General features: G+C 51.7%; 1 protein-coding gene across 1 annotated transcript; it reads right to left on the bottom strand.

Annotated features, from left to right (window-relative positions):
* Positions 1-533: 533 nt before the first annotated feature.
* RTP3 (receptor transporter protein 3) lies at positions 534-6,855 on the bottom strand. The gene is made up of 4 exons (XM_037130028.2): positions 6,762-6,855; positions 6,534-6,587; positions 6,251-6,366; positions 534-3,543 (listed from the first exon to the last, which is right to left on the bottom strand). The coding sequence occupies exons 1-4, from the start codon at positions 6,849-6,851 to the stop codon at positions 2,802-2,804; spliced, it is 1,002 nt and encodes a 333-aa protein (XP_036985923.2). The 5' UTR covers positions 6,852-6,855; the 3' UTR covers positions 534-2,801.
* Between the last annotated feature and the right edge of the window lie 6,849 nt (positions 6,856-13,704).

The raw sequence follows: 13,704 nt of genomic DNA, 5'->3' as shown, positions 1-13,704 counted from the left end.
GTTTATGCTATCTGTAGTCAAATGGAAATATGTCTGAACCGGGGGAGGGAAATGGGGGCTTTCGTACCAATTGACTGTCCAGAACTTATGTAAATTTCACTTCAGTAAAACCAGTCTTTTGTGCAAAAATCTTGTCTTGGTGTTCATATAAATAAATAAGCCCTGGCTGGTGTGGCTCAGTGGATTGAGTGCTGGCCTGTGAACCAAAGGTTCACTGGTGCGATTCCCAGTCAGGGCATGTGCCTCAGTTTCGGGCCAGGCTCCCCAGCAGGGGGCGTGCAAGAGGCGACCACGCACTGATGTTTCTCTCCCTCTCTTCCTTTCGCTCTCTAAAAATAAATGAATAAAATCTTGTAAAAAATGAATTGAAAATATTGCATTTATATATATATATATATTATATTGATATATATAATTGATATATATATACATTGATATATATATATATATATATATATATATATATATATATATATATAATTATTTCACACTACATAGCACCCCAAACGAATACATCATTGAATACAATGCTTGTAGAGATACTATTTAATTTATTCATATCAATAAAAATACAGATTCTAAAGTAGAATATGCATCTTAATGAAAACATAGAGATCTGAACATTTTGCGCGATGCATGTATTAACGACCCAGCACATCTTCCCGCCTCACAGGTCACTCCGAGTCCGGTGGTTTGCGGGCTGCTGGGACACATGTAATTCCATACGTGCTGGTTTCTCAGGCACGTGCTTGTGTCTCCAGTCCCACTACTGCAGTCGAAGTGCCTGCAGTGAGCGGGTGTGTGGACGGTGCTCGAGTGTTTGAGGACACATAGCAGGTCTGAAGACACTGCCTGCACAGGCCTGTCGGGTTCCCAATAATTATCTCTCTGCTGAGATGTACAGGTGCTATTTCTGGTATTTGCTTTGGAGGGTAACCTTGCACCTTAAAAATTACATTTTAAAAAAATGCAAGTTTAAGATCGTGAGATATCACCTCACACTCACTGGTATTGCTGTTATATATATTAAAAAGTAACAGCAAATAAGTGTGTGGCAAGGATGTGGAGAATTGGAACCCTTGTGCCCTGTCGGTGGGATTGCAAAATGCTGCGTCCGGTGTGGGAAACAGTGTGGTGGTTCCTCAAAAAACTAAACATGCAGCTGCCATGGGATTCGGCACTGTCACTGCTGAGTGCACAGGCTGGGCAAAAGTGAGTCGACAGTTGTGAGTACGCGAAACACGGAGTTTAATCTTGTATGGTTATTTACTTGTTATTGTGTTATTTTCCACATGGACAACAGTGAACCTGCTCGTGCTCCACCCTGCGTGTCCCAAGGTTGGAGGCAGGGTCGCAAAGACATGTCCCTACACTGTGTTCACAGCCGCACCGCTCACGAGCTGAGATGGGGAAGCAGCCCAAGTATCAACTGGTGGATGAACAGATAAGCAACATGCGGTACATCCATACGATGGAATATTATTCACCCTTAAAAAAGGAAGGGAATTCTGATGCCTGCTACAGCATGGATGAGCCTTGAGAACATCAGGCTAGGTGAAGTTGGCCAGACACAGGGAGATTAGTGCTGTGTAGTAATTCAAGTGTATGAGGCATCTGAAGTAGTCGGAGGTCTAGAGACAAGGAAGAATGGTGGTCAGCAGGTCCTGGGGGGAGGGATTAGGGGAGTTGGCTAGTGGGTACCAGCTTTCAGTTGTGAGAAATGAAAAGTTCTAGAGATGGTTCCAGAGGGCACGGCCATGGTGCAGTCAGGGGCTGGGTATGGCCACACTGTGTGTGTGGGAGTTACTGGAGTTGAAGGGGTGGGGGGGGGGGGAGAGAAAAGAAGTATTTGCAGTGAACGACCATTGCTTTAATTTTAGTGACCTAAACTGAAGGTGTCATATTTCCAGGTAAAAAAGATGTGAGAATGAGTCCGAAAATTATCCCCATGAATCCAAACAGAAATCTTTTACAAAAGCCACTTGGCTCCGGAAACCTGGCGAGAATCCAGGCACAGAGGCCTGCCCTCGGCCCTGCAGACCTGGGGTCCCCGGGCTTTTAATTGTGCGGCCTGTCAGTGACGACCGAGCACACACTCCAAATGTGTGTGGGTTTGTTTCTTTATACGGTATAATACTGTCCGACTAATGTATCCGCATACATTATAAAATATGCGGCAAGAAACAGCAAAGTATAAGGGAGAGTTAGATGGGGTTTTAAGGCTTTCTCCACCAACGCACGACTGGTCCTGCGTCAGCCCCAGCTGCGCGCACCCCGCTGTGGAGGGAACTGCTCAGAACCCAGCCCGAGGTCCTGCCCGGAAAGGCCCCACGGCCGAGGGCCGGTGAGAAGGTCCCCAGGTTTCCTGTGAGATTTCCTAATGCTTCTGTGAACGTAGAAACCCAGTTCTCCGTCCTCCAGAGAATGAATGACATTTCAGCACTTTTTTTAAAGAGGCGAAATTCACATTAAATTAACCCTTAAAATTCACATTAAATTAATCATTTTAGAGTGGACAGTGCAGTGGCATTTCGTGCCTTCACATGTTGTACAGCTGCCCACTCTTTCTCGTTCCCAGACATTTTTGCCATTGCCCCCCCCCAAAAAAAAAAAACCCCGGGCACATGAAGCAGTGGCTTCTGCCTCCCGCTCCTCCAGCCGCTGGTAGCCACCGGTCTACTTCCCGTCTCCGGATTTACCTGTTGCAAACATTTCGCATCGATGGGGTCATACAATATGTGTCCTTGTGCGTCTGACTTTTTAAACTTGGCACAACGTCTTTGAAGTTCGTATAGTGGTTTTTAAGAAAATGACCACCACAGGACCACAGCTAAGATTAGAATGATTAAACAGCAACAAAAGATTGAATTACAGCAGCAAACACTTGAAATCTTGCAACCAGAACTTGCATACCAGGGCGTGCGATTCCGGACCACGTGGGGATATGAATTCTGAATTGAGGGCACGTGGATTACACTCTCTGTTCTGTAGGTGGTGTTCGCTCTGGGGGTCCTGGCCAGTGGGGGCTCAGGAAACCAGGGGCTGGGAGACCCTGTTCCTCTCTTCACCCTGGAGCCCCTGGTTGCTCCGTCCCCTGTGGAGCTGCTCCTTGCGGGAGAAGGCTGGTAGGCGGGTATCCCGCCACTAGGTGAGCTTATTGAGGGAAGTGACGGGGACACGGGGGACTGTTTGGCCAGACCTAACCTGCTCTGAGCACATGAGCCCTGCAGACACGCCTCACAGTTGTTCATGTCGTGCGGCCCTTGCAGAGTGGTGTCCTTGATTGTAGGGATCTCCACTGACTTGGATCCTTCTCTGTAACAGTTCTTGAGAATTCGGAGCACCAGGTTGTTCAGGATCCTCGACATGTTCTCTTCAGTGAACTCAGGAACCTCAAATGGAGGCTGAGAGCACTTCTTACATCTCTGGGTGAAGATCCTCATCTTCACCTGGCCCCTGGATTCTATCTTGCTCCAGTGCATGTGGGAAAGCACACACACCTGGGCAGAGGCCCAGCTGCGAAAGCACAAGGAGCACTTGAACCTGTGGAGACAGAAAACAAGACCCTCAGCTTGGCTCAGTGTGGCTAAACTGTGGGCGGTACCAGAGGAAAGAAGAGGGCCCCCAAATCACAGAGATGTGGCTGGACTAGGGTCGTGGATAAGAGGGGGAAGGAACTACCGAGTCACATGTTACTCTCTCCACTGTGCCACCAACGTGCTCCGTGACACACAGGTGTCTGTTGTGAAGATAGCAGGTCACAAGCTGTCAGGGCTGAAAGGGATCTTGGGCACCTCCGAAGTCCAATGGGATCAATTTAGACGTGAGGCACATACTGGAACTTGTCAGGCCCAGAGACTCAGCGGGACAAGAACCCCATGTCCTGGCTCCAAAGCCAGGCTTCTTCAAATGCAGCCTGAAGTGCGTCAGAAGCTGCAAGTGCACCAGGAGCTGCGCAGTCAGCCCCCAGGAAGCCTGCATGGGATCTGCACACGGACCATCATGGGTGGTGGTAAGTGCTACAGGCTGAATGCATGTTTCCCCTTGAAGTCACAAGTTGGAATCCTAACACCCAAGGGGACGGTGTGAGGAGGTGGGTGGGGCCTTTGGGAGGTGATGAGGTCATTAGGGTGGAGCCCCCACGAATGGCATCAGCGCCCTTATAAACGAGACTCCAGCGAACTCCCCAGATCTTTCTGCCATGTGAGGACACAACGAGAAGTCGGCATGCAACCCAGAAGATGGCCCTCCCCTGACCAGCCGGTGCCCTGATGTTGGCCTCCCGGCCTCCAGAACTCCGAGCAAGAAAGACACTTCTGTTGTTTATAAGCTGCCAGGCCCATGTTTTTAAATTTTTACTTATTAATTTATTTTTACATTTTCATAGCTGCTTCAAAAAGACTAAGACAGTAACTCACAGGCCTCCGGGGGCAGGGACGGACCCTCAAAGCTCCAGTGTCCTAGGGTTGGGCGTTGCTTTGCTCTCTGCCCCAAACCGCCAGTACTACCGGGCGGGCACCGTGTCCAGCTCGCTCTCTTTTGCCCCCTCCAACCCAATTTGTTGGTCAAAGTGGCCTGAAACACTGCATATTCCTCATGCCCTGGCCTCAGATAGGTACAAAAGAATGACCCTTCATCACAACAGGGAGAAGGGCAACTTTCTGAGTGAAGGCAGCTGGACAAATACCTGTGAGGACAGATGGAGGGAGGAAAGAGGACAGGAATCATGGGACAGCGGGGGGCTGCTGTGTGGCGGGGGCTTTAGTGCTCCCCGTGTTATCCTCGCCCTCCCTCCCTGTTCCCAGTCCCCTGGCCGTGGGATTGGGGCAACGTGAGCATGTGGCTGATGGGATGTGGGCCAAAGTGTTAGATGCCGCTCCCAGATCTGGCACTGAAACCCTTGAAAGGCCTCCCGGCTCTCCCGTCCTGCACCTCGGTGAACCTGGGGTCATGTGTCAGGTTAAAGCACTGGTACCGCAGGGCTTATTGGTCACAGCGGCCAAGCCTAACCTTGGGCTGGCTCGATGCAGGGGCCCCTGGAGCCTGGGAGAGTGAATCAGAGGGGGCTGGGTAAGACTCGGTCAAGGTTTACCTTCTGTACTTTAAAAAATATTTATTTACTTTTAGAGAGAGGGGAAGGGTGGAAGAAAGACAGGGAAACATTGATCGGTTGCCTCTGGCACACTCCCAACTGGGGACCTGGCCCATAACCCAGGCATGTGCCCTGACTGGGAATCAAACCATCGACCTTTTGGTTTTGGGGATGACGCCCAACCCACTGAGCCGTGCTGGTCGTGGCTCCCTTCTGTATCTTGATTCTAGTCTCACCTCCTGGGATGAATGCGAGGATGAAATGAAGGGAAGACGCCCAGCAGCTCTGACCCCTGTGGGCCAGAGGACCTTGCTGGGGCAAAGGGACCTGGGCCCTGTTCTTCTGGGCTGCAGCCCCCTTCCCCCCTCTGGTCTGTGCTGCTGTGCTGGTGTGTAAGCTCAGAGTTCAAAGTTTTCAAAAAACAGAACAGAACAAACAAAACGAGAACCGAGACTTTGCTCAGCTGCTTCTGATGCCAGCAGCTGGCCCGGGAAAACCACGGGTTATGAGGAGAGAAGAGCTGTTTCCTCTTTTCAGACCCACTTCCAGGAAGGGGACGGTGGGCAGGCAACAAGCCCCGTCTCAGTCCTGTGCCCCCATCCTCGGTGTAGGTGGGTGACCCCCATTCTGACTTACCACCTGGGAAAGAGAGGCTGAGACTTGGGATATCTTCTAAGGGTCCTATTTTTTTAACAATTCCGTTAGCTCAGAGCAGAGAGGATCAAGATGTTTGCGAGTGGCTCAGCTCCTCCTGTCTGCCTCCCCCCCTCCTCCCTCTCGGGTCTCCTCAGTGCAAGAGGCCGCGCCTCATGGGCCCCGAGGTGGGCCCAGGTCTCCAGACGCAGGGCGCATATGCACCAAGCCCTCCTCTTCCAGGTCTCCTGGGCCTCTCTGCTCTTTGCCCTCACCCCTCGCAGCTGATTTCTCTGTGTCTAAGGCATTCGTCCATACCAGTGCCCAGTCCTGCTATTGTTTTGGGGTTCCTGCAATAAGAAAACAATCTCTAACGATGCTAAAACTTCTTGGGTGATGGGCACCTTCCCTCCTGTACTCTTCAGTTTGCAAGTAAGCAGGAATGGAATAAGAAAAATAAGCAGTGTACACAGCAAGAAATCAAGGAGAATTTTCTGGAACATGTACCATCCATCCCCCACTCACCTGGCAAAGGCCCACTGCTGGTACTGTGTCCACCCTGGCTGCAGGGTGTTGGGAACGAGGCCTTTGTCGAGCGTCAGCGTCCACTGGTGCCTCGGCTTCACCTCCTGAATTAATTCCTGAAACAATTTCTGCCACACCTTTATGTCCTGACCTGTGGCTGCTGGCATGGTGAGCTGGGGGCATCAGGGGGCATCAGGGTCCCCCCGGGCTCTGGCGGATCTCTAGCAGTGCATGAGGGCTCCCCCTGTAGAGCACGGGCTCTCACCTCCTCCCCTTCATGTACCTGGATGGGGCCTGTGGACCAAGCCGTTGCCCGAAGGACAAAGTTCGGCCGAGTCTGGCTCCACGTTCAGAGAGCAGCAGGGCGTTTCACGGGAACGACATGGAAGGCATGCCTTTATTCACCAAAATGTCACCCCAGGAGCCCTCCAGACCCCATGTCAGGGGAATGGACCTCAGTCTGGCTCTGCTGCTGCCTCCCCTCACCCTCAGCCCGGGACACACTTCTTACCCCCGAGGCCCGTGCGTGGTGGTGACAGCCGCGGTCGCTCTTTCCAGTCCTCACATTTGAAATCCTCACCCACTGGGCGGCTGTGGTCATCAGCTGGGAGGAGACACGCAAAGCAGGGCAGTCGCTGGGGGCCCTCCCCTGAGTCCCGTGTCCTGTGTCCCTGCTTCTTACTTCCTCTCTCCTCTCTCTTGGGTCCGGTCTCTGTAGGGTGGTATTTCACACACGCTGAGCTGCCCGTGGTGACTCCCAAGCCCAATCTTCCTCCCGTCAGAGACAGAAGCTGGGGCAGTCCCTGTGCCCAGATGTGGCTACAGGGTCCCTGCCTGGGTGAGGGGCCACTGGCTTCGTCCCAAAGTGCTCCCCACCCCCCGCAAGGAGAGCTCAAGAAGATGTTCTAGGGACAAACACCCAGAGTGTGAGTGGGACAGGGGTCGTGCCCCGCTGCCAGCTGTGAGCCAAGGATCCACCCCCCCTCCGGGCTGTGGCGGGTGCGGAAGGAGGCGCGGTGATCGTAAAAGCTCTGGACACGGCTGCCGGAGGAGGCTGTGTTGAGTGAGTGAGAAAGGGAGGCCCCTAGACGGAGGCGGCTGTAATGTTTTCGTGGCCTACATAAGCAAACCTCAACCTAAGCCTGTAAATGCCTCCAATCCAGGGAATCAAATTGCTAAGGACCACCGATCACAACAGCTAACTAGGCTGTAAGCTACAGCCAGTCAAGAACATCCTTCTTCGCTTCCACACTTGTCTGTGTCTGTCCCCTCGCCCCCCGCCTCCTGTAGGGGGAGCACTCCGCACCACTTCCAGCTTGGTGTTGCCCAATTGCAATCTATTTTTGCTCAAATAAACTCTTAAAAATTGTAATAGGCCTCAGTTTACTTTTCAACAGTTGTAGTCATGTTTCTGAGTGGCCGAGGATGTTCATGTGATCTGTCTGCTTGCCTCTCACTGCCCCTGAAGTCAGTTCCAGGAAGGAAGGGACCTGTGTTCTCTGGTATTTCCTTGGCTGAGCCCAGCCGTCAAAAGTCAGCTGGGTGAACAGGTGCCAGCAGCTCCTTGGGCTGTGTCTGAGTCTCAGGGAAGGAGAGCGGGGGCCTGCTGCTGTGCACTTCCCCCACCCCCCACCTCCAGGGCCTGGCTGAGCGGGAGAGACCCCTCAGATTTTTATTTTCAGGGGTTAAAGCCTTCAGGAGTAGAGGCCTCAATGTGCCCACCAGGCCTGAACCCTGGCTGCCTCAGCCCCCAACCCTTGACCCCATGGAGGGCATTGGAAATAGAACTTCTGCTTACTTGCTCTTCCCAGGGGTATCCAGCCTTCCTGGCCTACGGCTCTCTGCCTTTTAGAAAAGGGTCTGATTGATTTGCGAGAGAGACAGAGAACAACATGGTTATTGATCATTTCCACAAAACTTCCCAGCACCCATTCACTCAAGCCCAGTCCCTTCTGGGGTGTAGTGAGGCCACTACGGAGGAGACACGTGCGTCCCGGCAGTCGCAGAGGCATCTGGGAACTCCAAGCACTTTCCTGCCCTGTGGGTGAGGTGGCCCTGGCTCTCCCTGGAGACCTCCACGACCCCTTGGCAAGTTCGGTGAAGTCTGCAGTCCTTTGACAGAGGCGGTGGGGTGGGGTGGGGCGAGGAAGGGTGCAGGGACGTTGGGGGAGAGCCCTGCACCTGGAGTCCTGGGTCCCTTGGAACCCCCCGGGGGGCTCTGAGGAACCTCACTGACCAGCGTTCCTCCCTCCTACGCCCTCCCACCCTGCCTCCTTATGCCCCCTCTGTCCCAGGGCCTCTCCGCCTTCCTGCCTCCTTTCTCCCACCGTTCCTTCACTCAATCATCTATCATGTATCGAGGGGCTTCGTCACAGCAGCTGTGTGCAGCTGTGTGCACCCATGTGCAGCTTTTGGGGGATGGCAGGCAGAGCAGAAAGGAAGACTGGAACCAACAATTCTTCAGGTCAGACACTGTGAATTATCTGTGCCCCAACTTTTTTTACATAAATGATCTAATCCTCACTACAACCCTGAGAGATTATTACCCCCATTTTATTTTTTAAATTATATTTTGATTATGCAATTACAGTTATCCTGATTTTCCCCCCTTTGCCCCCCCACCCAGTGCTCCCCACTCCCTCAGGCAATCCCCCCACTACTGTTCATGTCCATGGGTCATGAGTACAAGTTCTTTGGCTTCTCCATTTCCCGTACTGTACTTTACATCCCCATGGCTATTCTGTAACTACCTATGGGTACTTCTCAATTCCCTCACCTCTCCACCTATTCTCCCCCTCCCATTTTCCATGTGGCAACTTTCTGGTAACTGACTTCTTTTTTTTTTTAAACATTTTTTTATTGATTATGCCATTACATTTGTTCTATTTCCCCCCTCTGTTCCCCTCCACCCTGTACACCCCTTCCCCACCATCCCCCCTTTAGTTCATGAACATGTGTCTCAAGTTCTTTAGATTCTGTATTTCCCCTACTATTCTTACCCTCCCCCCTATCTATTTTCTATCTGCTGTCTATGCTACTTATTTTCTGTACCTTCTCCCCCCTTCTCCTTCTCCCATTCCCCTGTTGCTAATCCTCCACGTGATCTTCATTTCTATGGTTCACTCCTGATCTAGCTGTCCTCTTAATTTGCTTTTGTTTTAGGTGTGGTTGTTGATAACTGTGAGTGTGCTGTCCTTTCACTGTTCATCTTTTTTATCTTCTTTTTCCTAGGTAAGTCCCTTTAACATTTCATATAATAAGGGCTTGGTGATGATGAACTCCTTGAATTTGGTCTTCTCTGAGAAGCACTTTATCTGTCCTTCCATTCTAAATGAAAACTTTGCTGGATAGAGCAATCTTGGTTGTAGGTCTTTGGTTTTCATGACTTGGAATACCTCTTTCCAGCCCCTTCTTGCCTGTAAGGTCTCTTTTGAGAAATCCACTGACAGTCTGATGGGAACTCCTTTGTAGGTGACTGTCCACTTATCTCTTGCTGCTTCTAGGATTCTCTCCTTCATTTTAATCTTGGCTAATGTAATGATGATGTGCCTTGGTGTGTTCCTTCTTGGGTCCAACTTCTTTGGGACTCTCTGAGCTTCCTGGATTTCCTGGAAGTCTATTGCCTTTGCCAGAATGGGGAAGTTCTCTTTTATTATTTGTTCAAATAAGTTTTCCACTCGTGACTGTTCCTCTTCCCCTTCTGGTACCCCTATAATTCGAATGTTGGAACGTTTAAAGATGTCCTGGAGGTTCCTCAGCCTCTCCTCATTTTTTTGAATTCTTGTTTCTTCATTCTTTTCTGTTTGGTCATTTTTTCCTTCCTTCTGGTCCACTCCCTTGATTTGAGTCCCAGTCTCCTTTCCATTACTGTTGGTTTCCCATGCATTTCCATTCATTTCAATTAGTTATCTTTCATATGTTTCTCTAATTTGTGACTAAAATCAACCAGTTCTGTGAGGATTCTGATCACCAGTGTTTTGAACTGTGCATCTGAAAGTTTGGCTATTTCTTTATCACTTAGATTTATCGGCTCTGGGGCCCTGAGTTGTTCTTGAGCCATTTTTTTGTCTGTTCGCGCCTGTTAAGTATGAGGAGCGGAGCCTTACTTGTTTACCAGGGCAGGGCCACCCAGGTCTCTGGTTCGTGAGGCTGTATGTGGGGGCGGGGTCAGAGAGGAAGCAATGGCGGTCCTCTCCTCTCGGCTCGCCCAGTTCAACCTACCACTTGCCCCGGCCTCGGAAATGTGCGAGCCCGCCGCCCTGAGCCTTGTGGCGGTCTCAATGCTCGCCTCTTCACTGGTTTATCTGCACGCAAATGCTCGACCGACTACAGACAGCCAGCTGCGCCTCTTCCCTGTGTCTGCCTGTAGCTAGCCGGCACCTGGGATCCGCGCCTTCAGCAGCTTGCGCACCACCCGGTGGGGGATCTTTTTGGCCAACCCGCTCCGCTGCTGGCTTCACCCCTCTTACCGGTTTAGCTGAGCATTTCGTTTTCGGACTCCATATTGTAGATTTTCTGTGTGGTTTGGTTGCGTTTATTGTTGTTAAAACTTTGTTTTTAGATTTGGTTGTGCGCAGATGGAAGGTGTTTCCACCTACGCCTCCATCTTGGCAGAAGTGACCTCTCTCTTTTTTTAAGATTCTCTATCTTTAACCTTTGGCCTTTTAATACTGACGTGTCATGGAGTGGGCCTCTTTGCATCCATCATAACTGGGACTCTCTGTGCTTCCTGGACTTGCATGTCTATTTGCTTCACCAAATTAGAGAAGTTTTCTTTCATTATTTTTCCAAACAGATTTCCAATTTCTTGCTCTTTCTCTTCTCCTTCTGGCATCCCTATGAGGCAAATGTTGGACCCCTTAAAGCTGTCCCAGAGGCTGTTTATACTATCCTCATTAAAATAAAAAAATTTTTTTTTCTTTTCGTTGCTCTGCATGGTTGTTTTTTGCTTGCTTATGTTCCAAATCATGGATTTGATTCTCAGCTTCATCCACTCTACTGTTGTTTCCCTGTCAATTGTTCTTTATTTCAATTAGGGTACCCTTCGTTTCTGACTGGGTATTTTTTATGCTGCCGAGGTCCTCACTGAGTTCACCAAGCATCCTTCTAACCAGTGATTTGAACTCTGCATCTGATGGATTGCTTACCTCCATTTTGTTTAGCTCTTTTTCTGGAGTTTGGATCTGTTCTTTCATTTGAGCCGTGTTTCTTTGTTCCCTTGTTTTGGCTGCCTCCCTGTGTTTGCTTCTATGCATTAGGTAGAGCTGCTCTGACTCCGTATCTTGGTCATGTGGCCTAACGTAGTAGGTGTCCCTGTAGGGTCCAGGCACAGCTTCCCTGTCACCCAAGCTGGGTACTTGGGATGCACCATTTGTGTGGGCTGAGTACACCCTCCTCTTGTAGTTGAGCCTTGGTTGCTGTTGGAAGGTCAATGGGAGGATTTACCCAGGCCAGTCAGCTGCAAGGACTAACTGTGATCACTCACCACCAATCTCCGCCCTCCATGGAGGATCAGCTGTGCAGGGGCAGGGTGGTGGGGCTCTGCCGTGGTCTGTAGCTGTCCACTGGGTGTGCACACCAAGGTCAGCCCCCACCTGTGTTTTTCCCAGGCCACGCTGCCTGAGCTATAAAGCAATCTGAGATGGCTGCTACTTGTGCTGGGCTTGGAAATTCCCAGGCGAAGCCAAGCTGTGATTCTAATGTGGCTGCCACTAGGGGTCACTGAAGCCCTCTGTTCCTTGTTCAATAGGCTTTAGAAGCCCAAATGAGCCATTCTTACAGAAAAGCAGCTTGGGTGGGCCTGTAAGTCGGGTGGGGCAGAGCCTCTGTAGATCTCCAAGGTAGGTCACACAGGGTTACCCAGGTTGACAGAGTCCAGGTATGGCACCAGCCTACTGCTGGGGGGGAGGGCTCAGCAAAGGACAATGGCCTCTGGAGTGCCTGTGTCCACTCCTTCCTTCTCCCCTCGCCTTTCTGGGCCTCTTCCGGGGCTGTGGCAGGCCCACAAAGACTCAGAGGGATGTTCCCCAGGAGGTTTTTTCTTCTGAGTTCCTTCCTGAGTCCTTTGCATGGAGGGTGGCAGCCCTGGTCTGTATTTCTAGAGTCCTCCAGGTCTGATGCCATCCGCTGCCCCCCTCCTACTGCCTCCTGGGTGATGTGAGCCCAGGACATGGACAGGAGCCCCCCTCACACATTGGCACAAAGGGAAAGCTCCTTATGCTGTGGCCTCAGCGCATACCTGGACCCCATCGGGAGGCCTTGGTCCCAGTGATGATGGGTGTGCTGCCGACGATTTGGTTTCTATGTCTAACAAATGGTGGCCGCTGTTTGTGTGACGGCCAATACCTGTGGGAAGCAGAGGGACTAGTCAGCTCGAGAGGGTTCTGCGAAGGGCTGAGAGCCTTCTACGTGACAGGGCCTCCGGCAGACTCTTTCCTCCAAGGGGCCCCTACTCTCTCTGGGAGTCAAGTCCTCAGAACCCCGACCTCCACCAGCCTCGGCCTGTGACCCAGCATCCCCAGGGTGGACATTAAGCAAGTAGATGGTCCTCCTTTGCCAGCAGCTGTCTTGGGACCTGTGGGTGGGTGACCTGTACCGCCATTTGCTTCCTTGTCCCAGAACCTCCTCACTCATCATTCCTGTTCACTCCTGTTCCCCAGCAGGGAGCTCTGCTCCCCCTCCCAGGGAACAGCATCTTGTCACCCTCCTGGCTGGTCTGGGCCCAGAGCACAGCCAGAACCCAGAATAGCAAGGCTGGAGCCCAGCCAGCAGGGCTTATCCCCCCTTCCAGGCACCTGCCTCCGGCTGAGCCAGGCTGCACCCCAAGCCTTCTGAGACCAGCTTCCCCGGTCCCTGAAACTCCAGCTGCACCCTGGGCTGAAGTTGGACCTGACCCAGAATCTAATCAACAAAAGAGAAGGAAGAAGGCTCACTCCTCTGGAGCTGGCAGGGGCTCAGGAGAGCAGGAGGCGGGGCCAGGAGGAAGCCAGCCTCAGGGCATGCTGACTCTTCCCAGTCCAGAGCTCCCTCTGCAGAGCCCAGGGGGTGGGAGAGCTGGCCTCTCTGCCCCAAAGTGGCAGGTTCTTGCCCTGCCTGACTGGAGGTGGGTTGGGGTGGGGGTATGATATGCGGTAGTACTACTTCATTAATCAGCACTGGCTGAAGACATTGGACTCTGTTTTTCCTTTGTTTCCTTGTTCCTCCCCTGGGCTCCTTTGATGTCCCTGCTTCAACCGCAGCTAATTTTGATTGGCAGCAATGTGATAGGGCCCCAGGTCATAAGGGCTGGCTGCCAGTGTGGGAGGGGGCGGGACGTTGGCAGAACATTCTGGGGCAGAACATTACAGGTCCTTCTGGGCACTGCCTTCTCAGTGGGGATGAGCACTTCCCAGCAGGGACACCACTACTCCCCTCCTTTTCTAGGGGACAGTGGAGAGCACAGCTCCCAGGCCGGG

Source organism: Artibeus jamaicensis, unplaced genomic scaffold (assembly GCF_021234435.1).
Source record: "Artibeus jamaicensis isolate MK-2021 breed Jamaican fruit bat unplaced genomic scaffold, CSHL_Jam_final contig_519, whole genome shotgun sequence".
NCBI classification, from domain to species: domain Eukaryota; kingdom Metazoa; phylum Chordata; class Mammalia; order Chiroptera; family Phyllostomidae; genus Artibeus; species Artibeus jamaicensis.
The sequence above is the reverse complement of the archived record's forward strand: the minus strand, read 5'-3'. Positions and strand labels throughout refer to the sequence as shown.

Excerpts from the sequence above, each read along its gene's own strand:
- RTP3 (XM_037130028.2), bottom strand. The coding sequence starts at position 6,851 with ATGACCACAGCCGCCCAGTGGGTGAGGATTTCAAATGTGAGGACTGGA. Across the intron at positions 6,367-6,533 it reads GGTCCACAGGCCCCATCCAG|GAATTAATTCAGGAGGTGAA; the intron begins GTACATGAAGGG and ends AAATTGTTTCAG. Across the intron at positions 3,544-6,250 it reads CAGCAGTGGGCCTTTGCCAG|GTTCAAGTGCTCCTTGTGCT; the intron begins GTGAGTGGGGGA and ends CTGTCTCCACAG.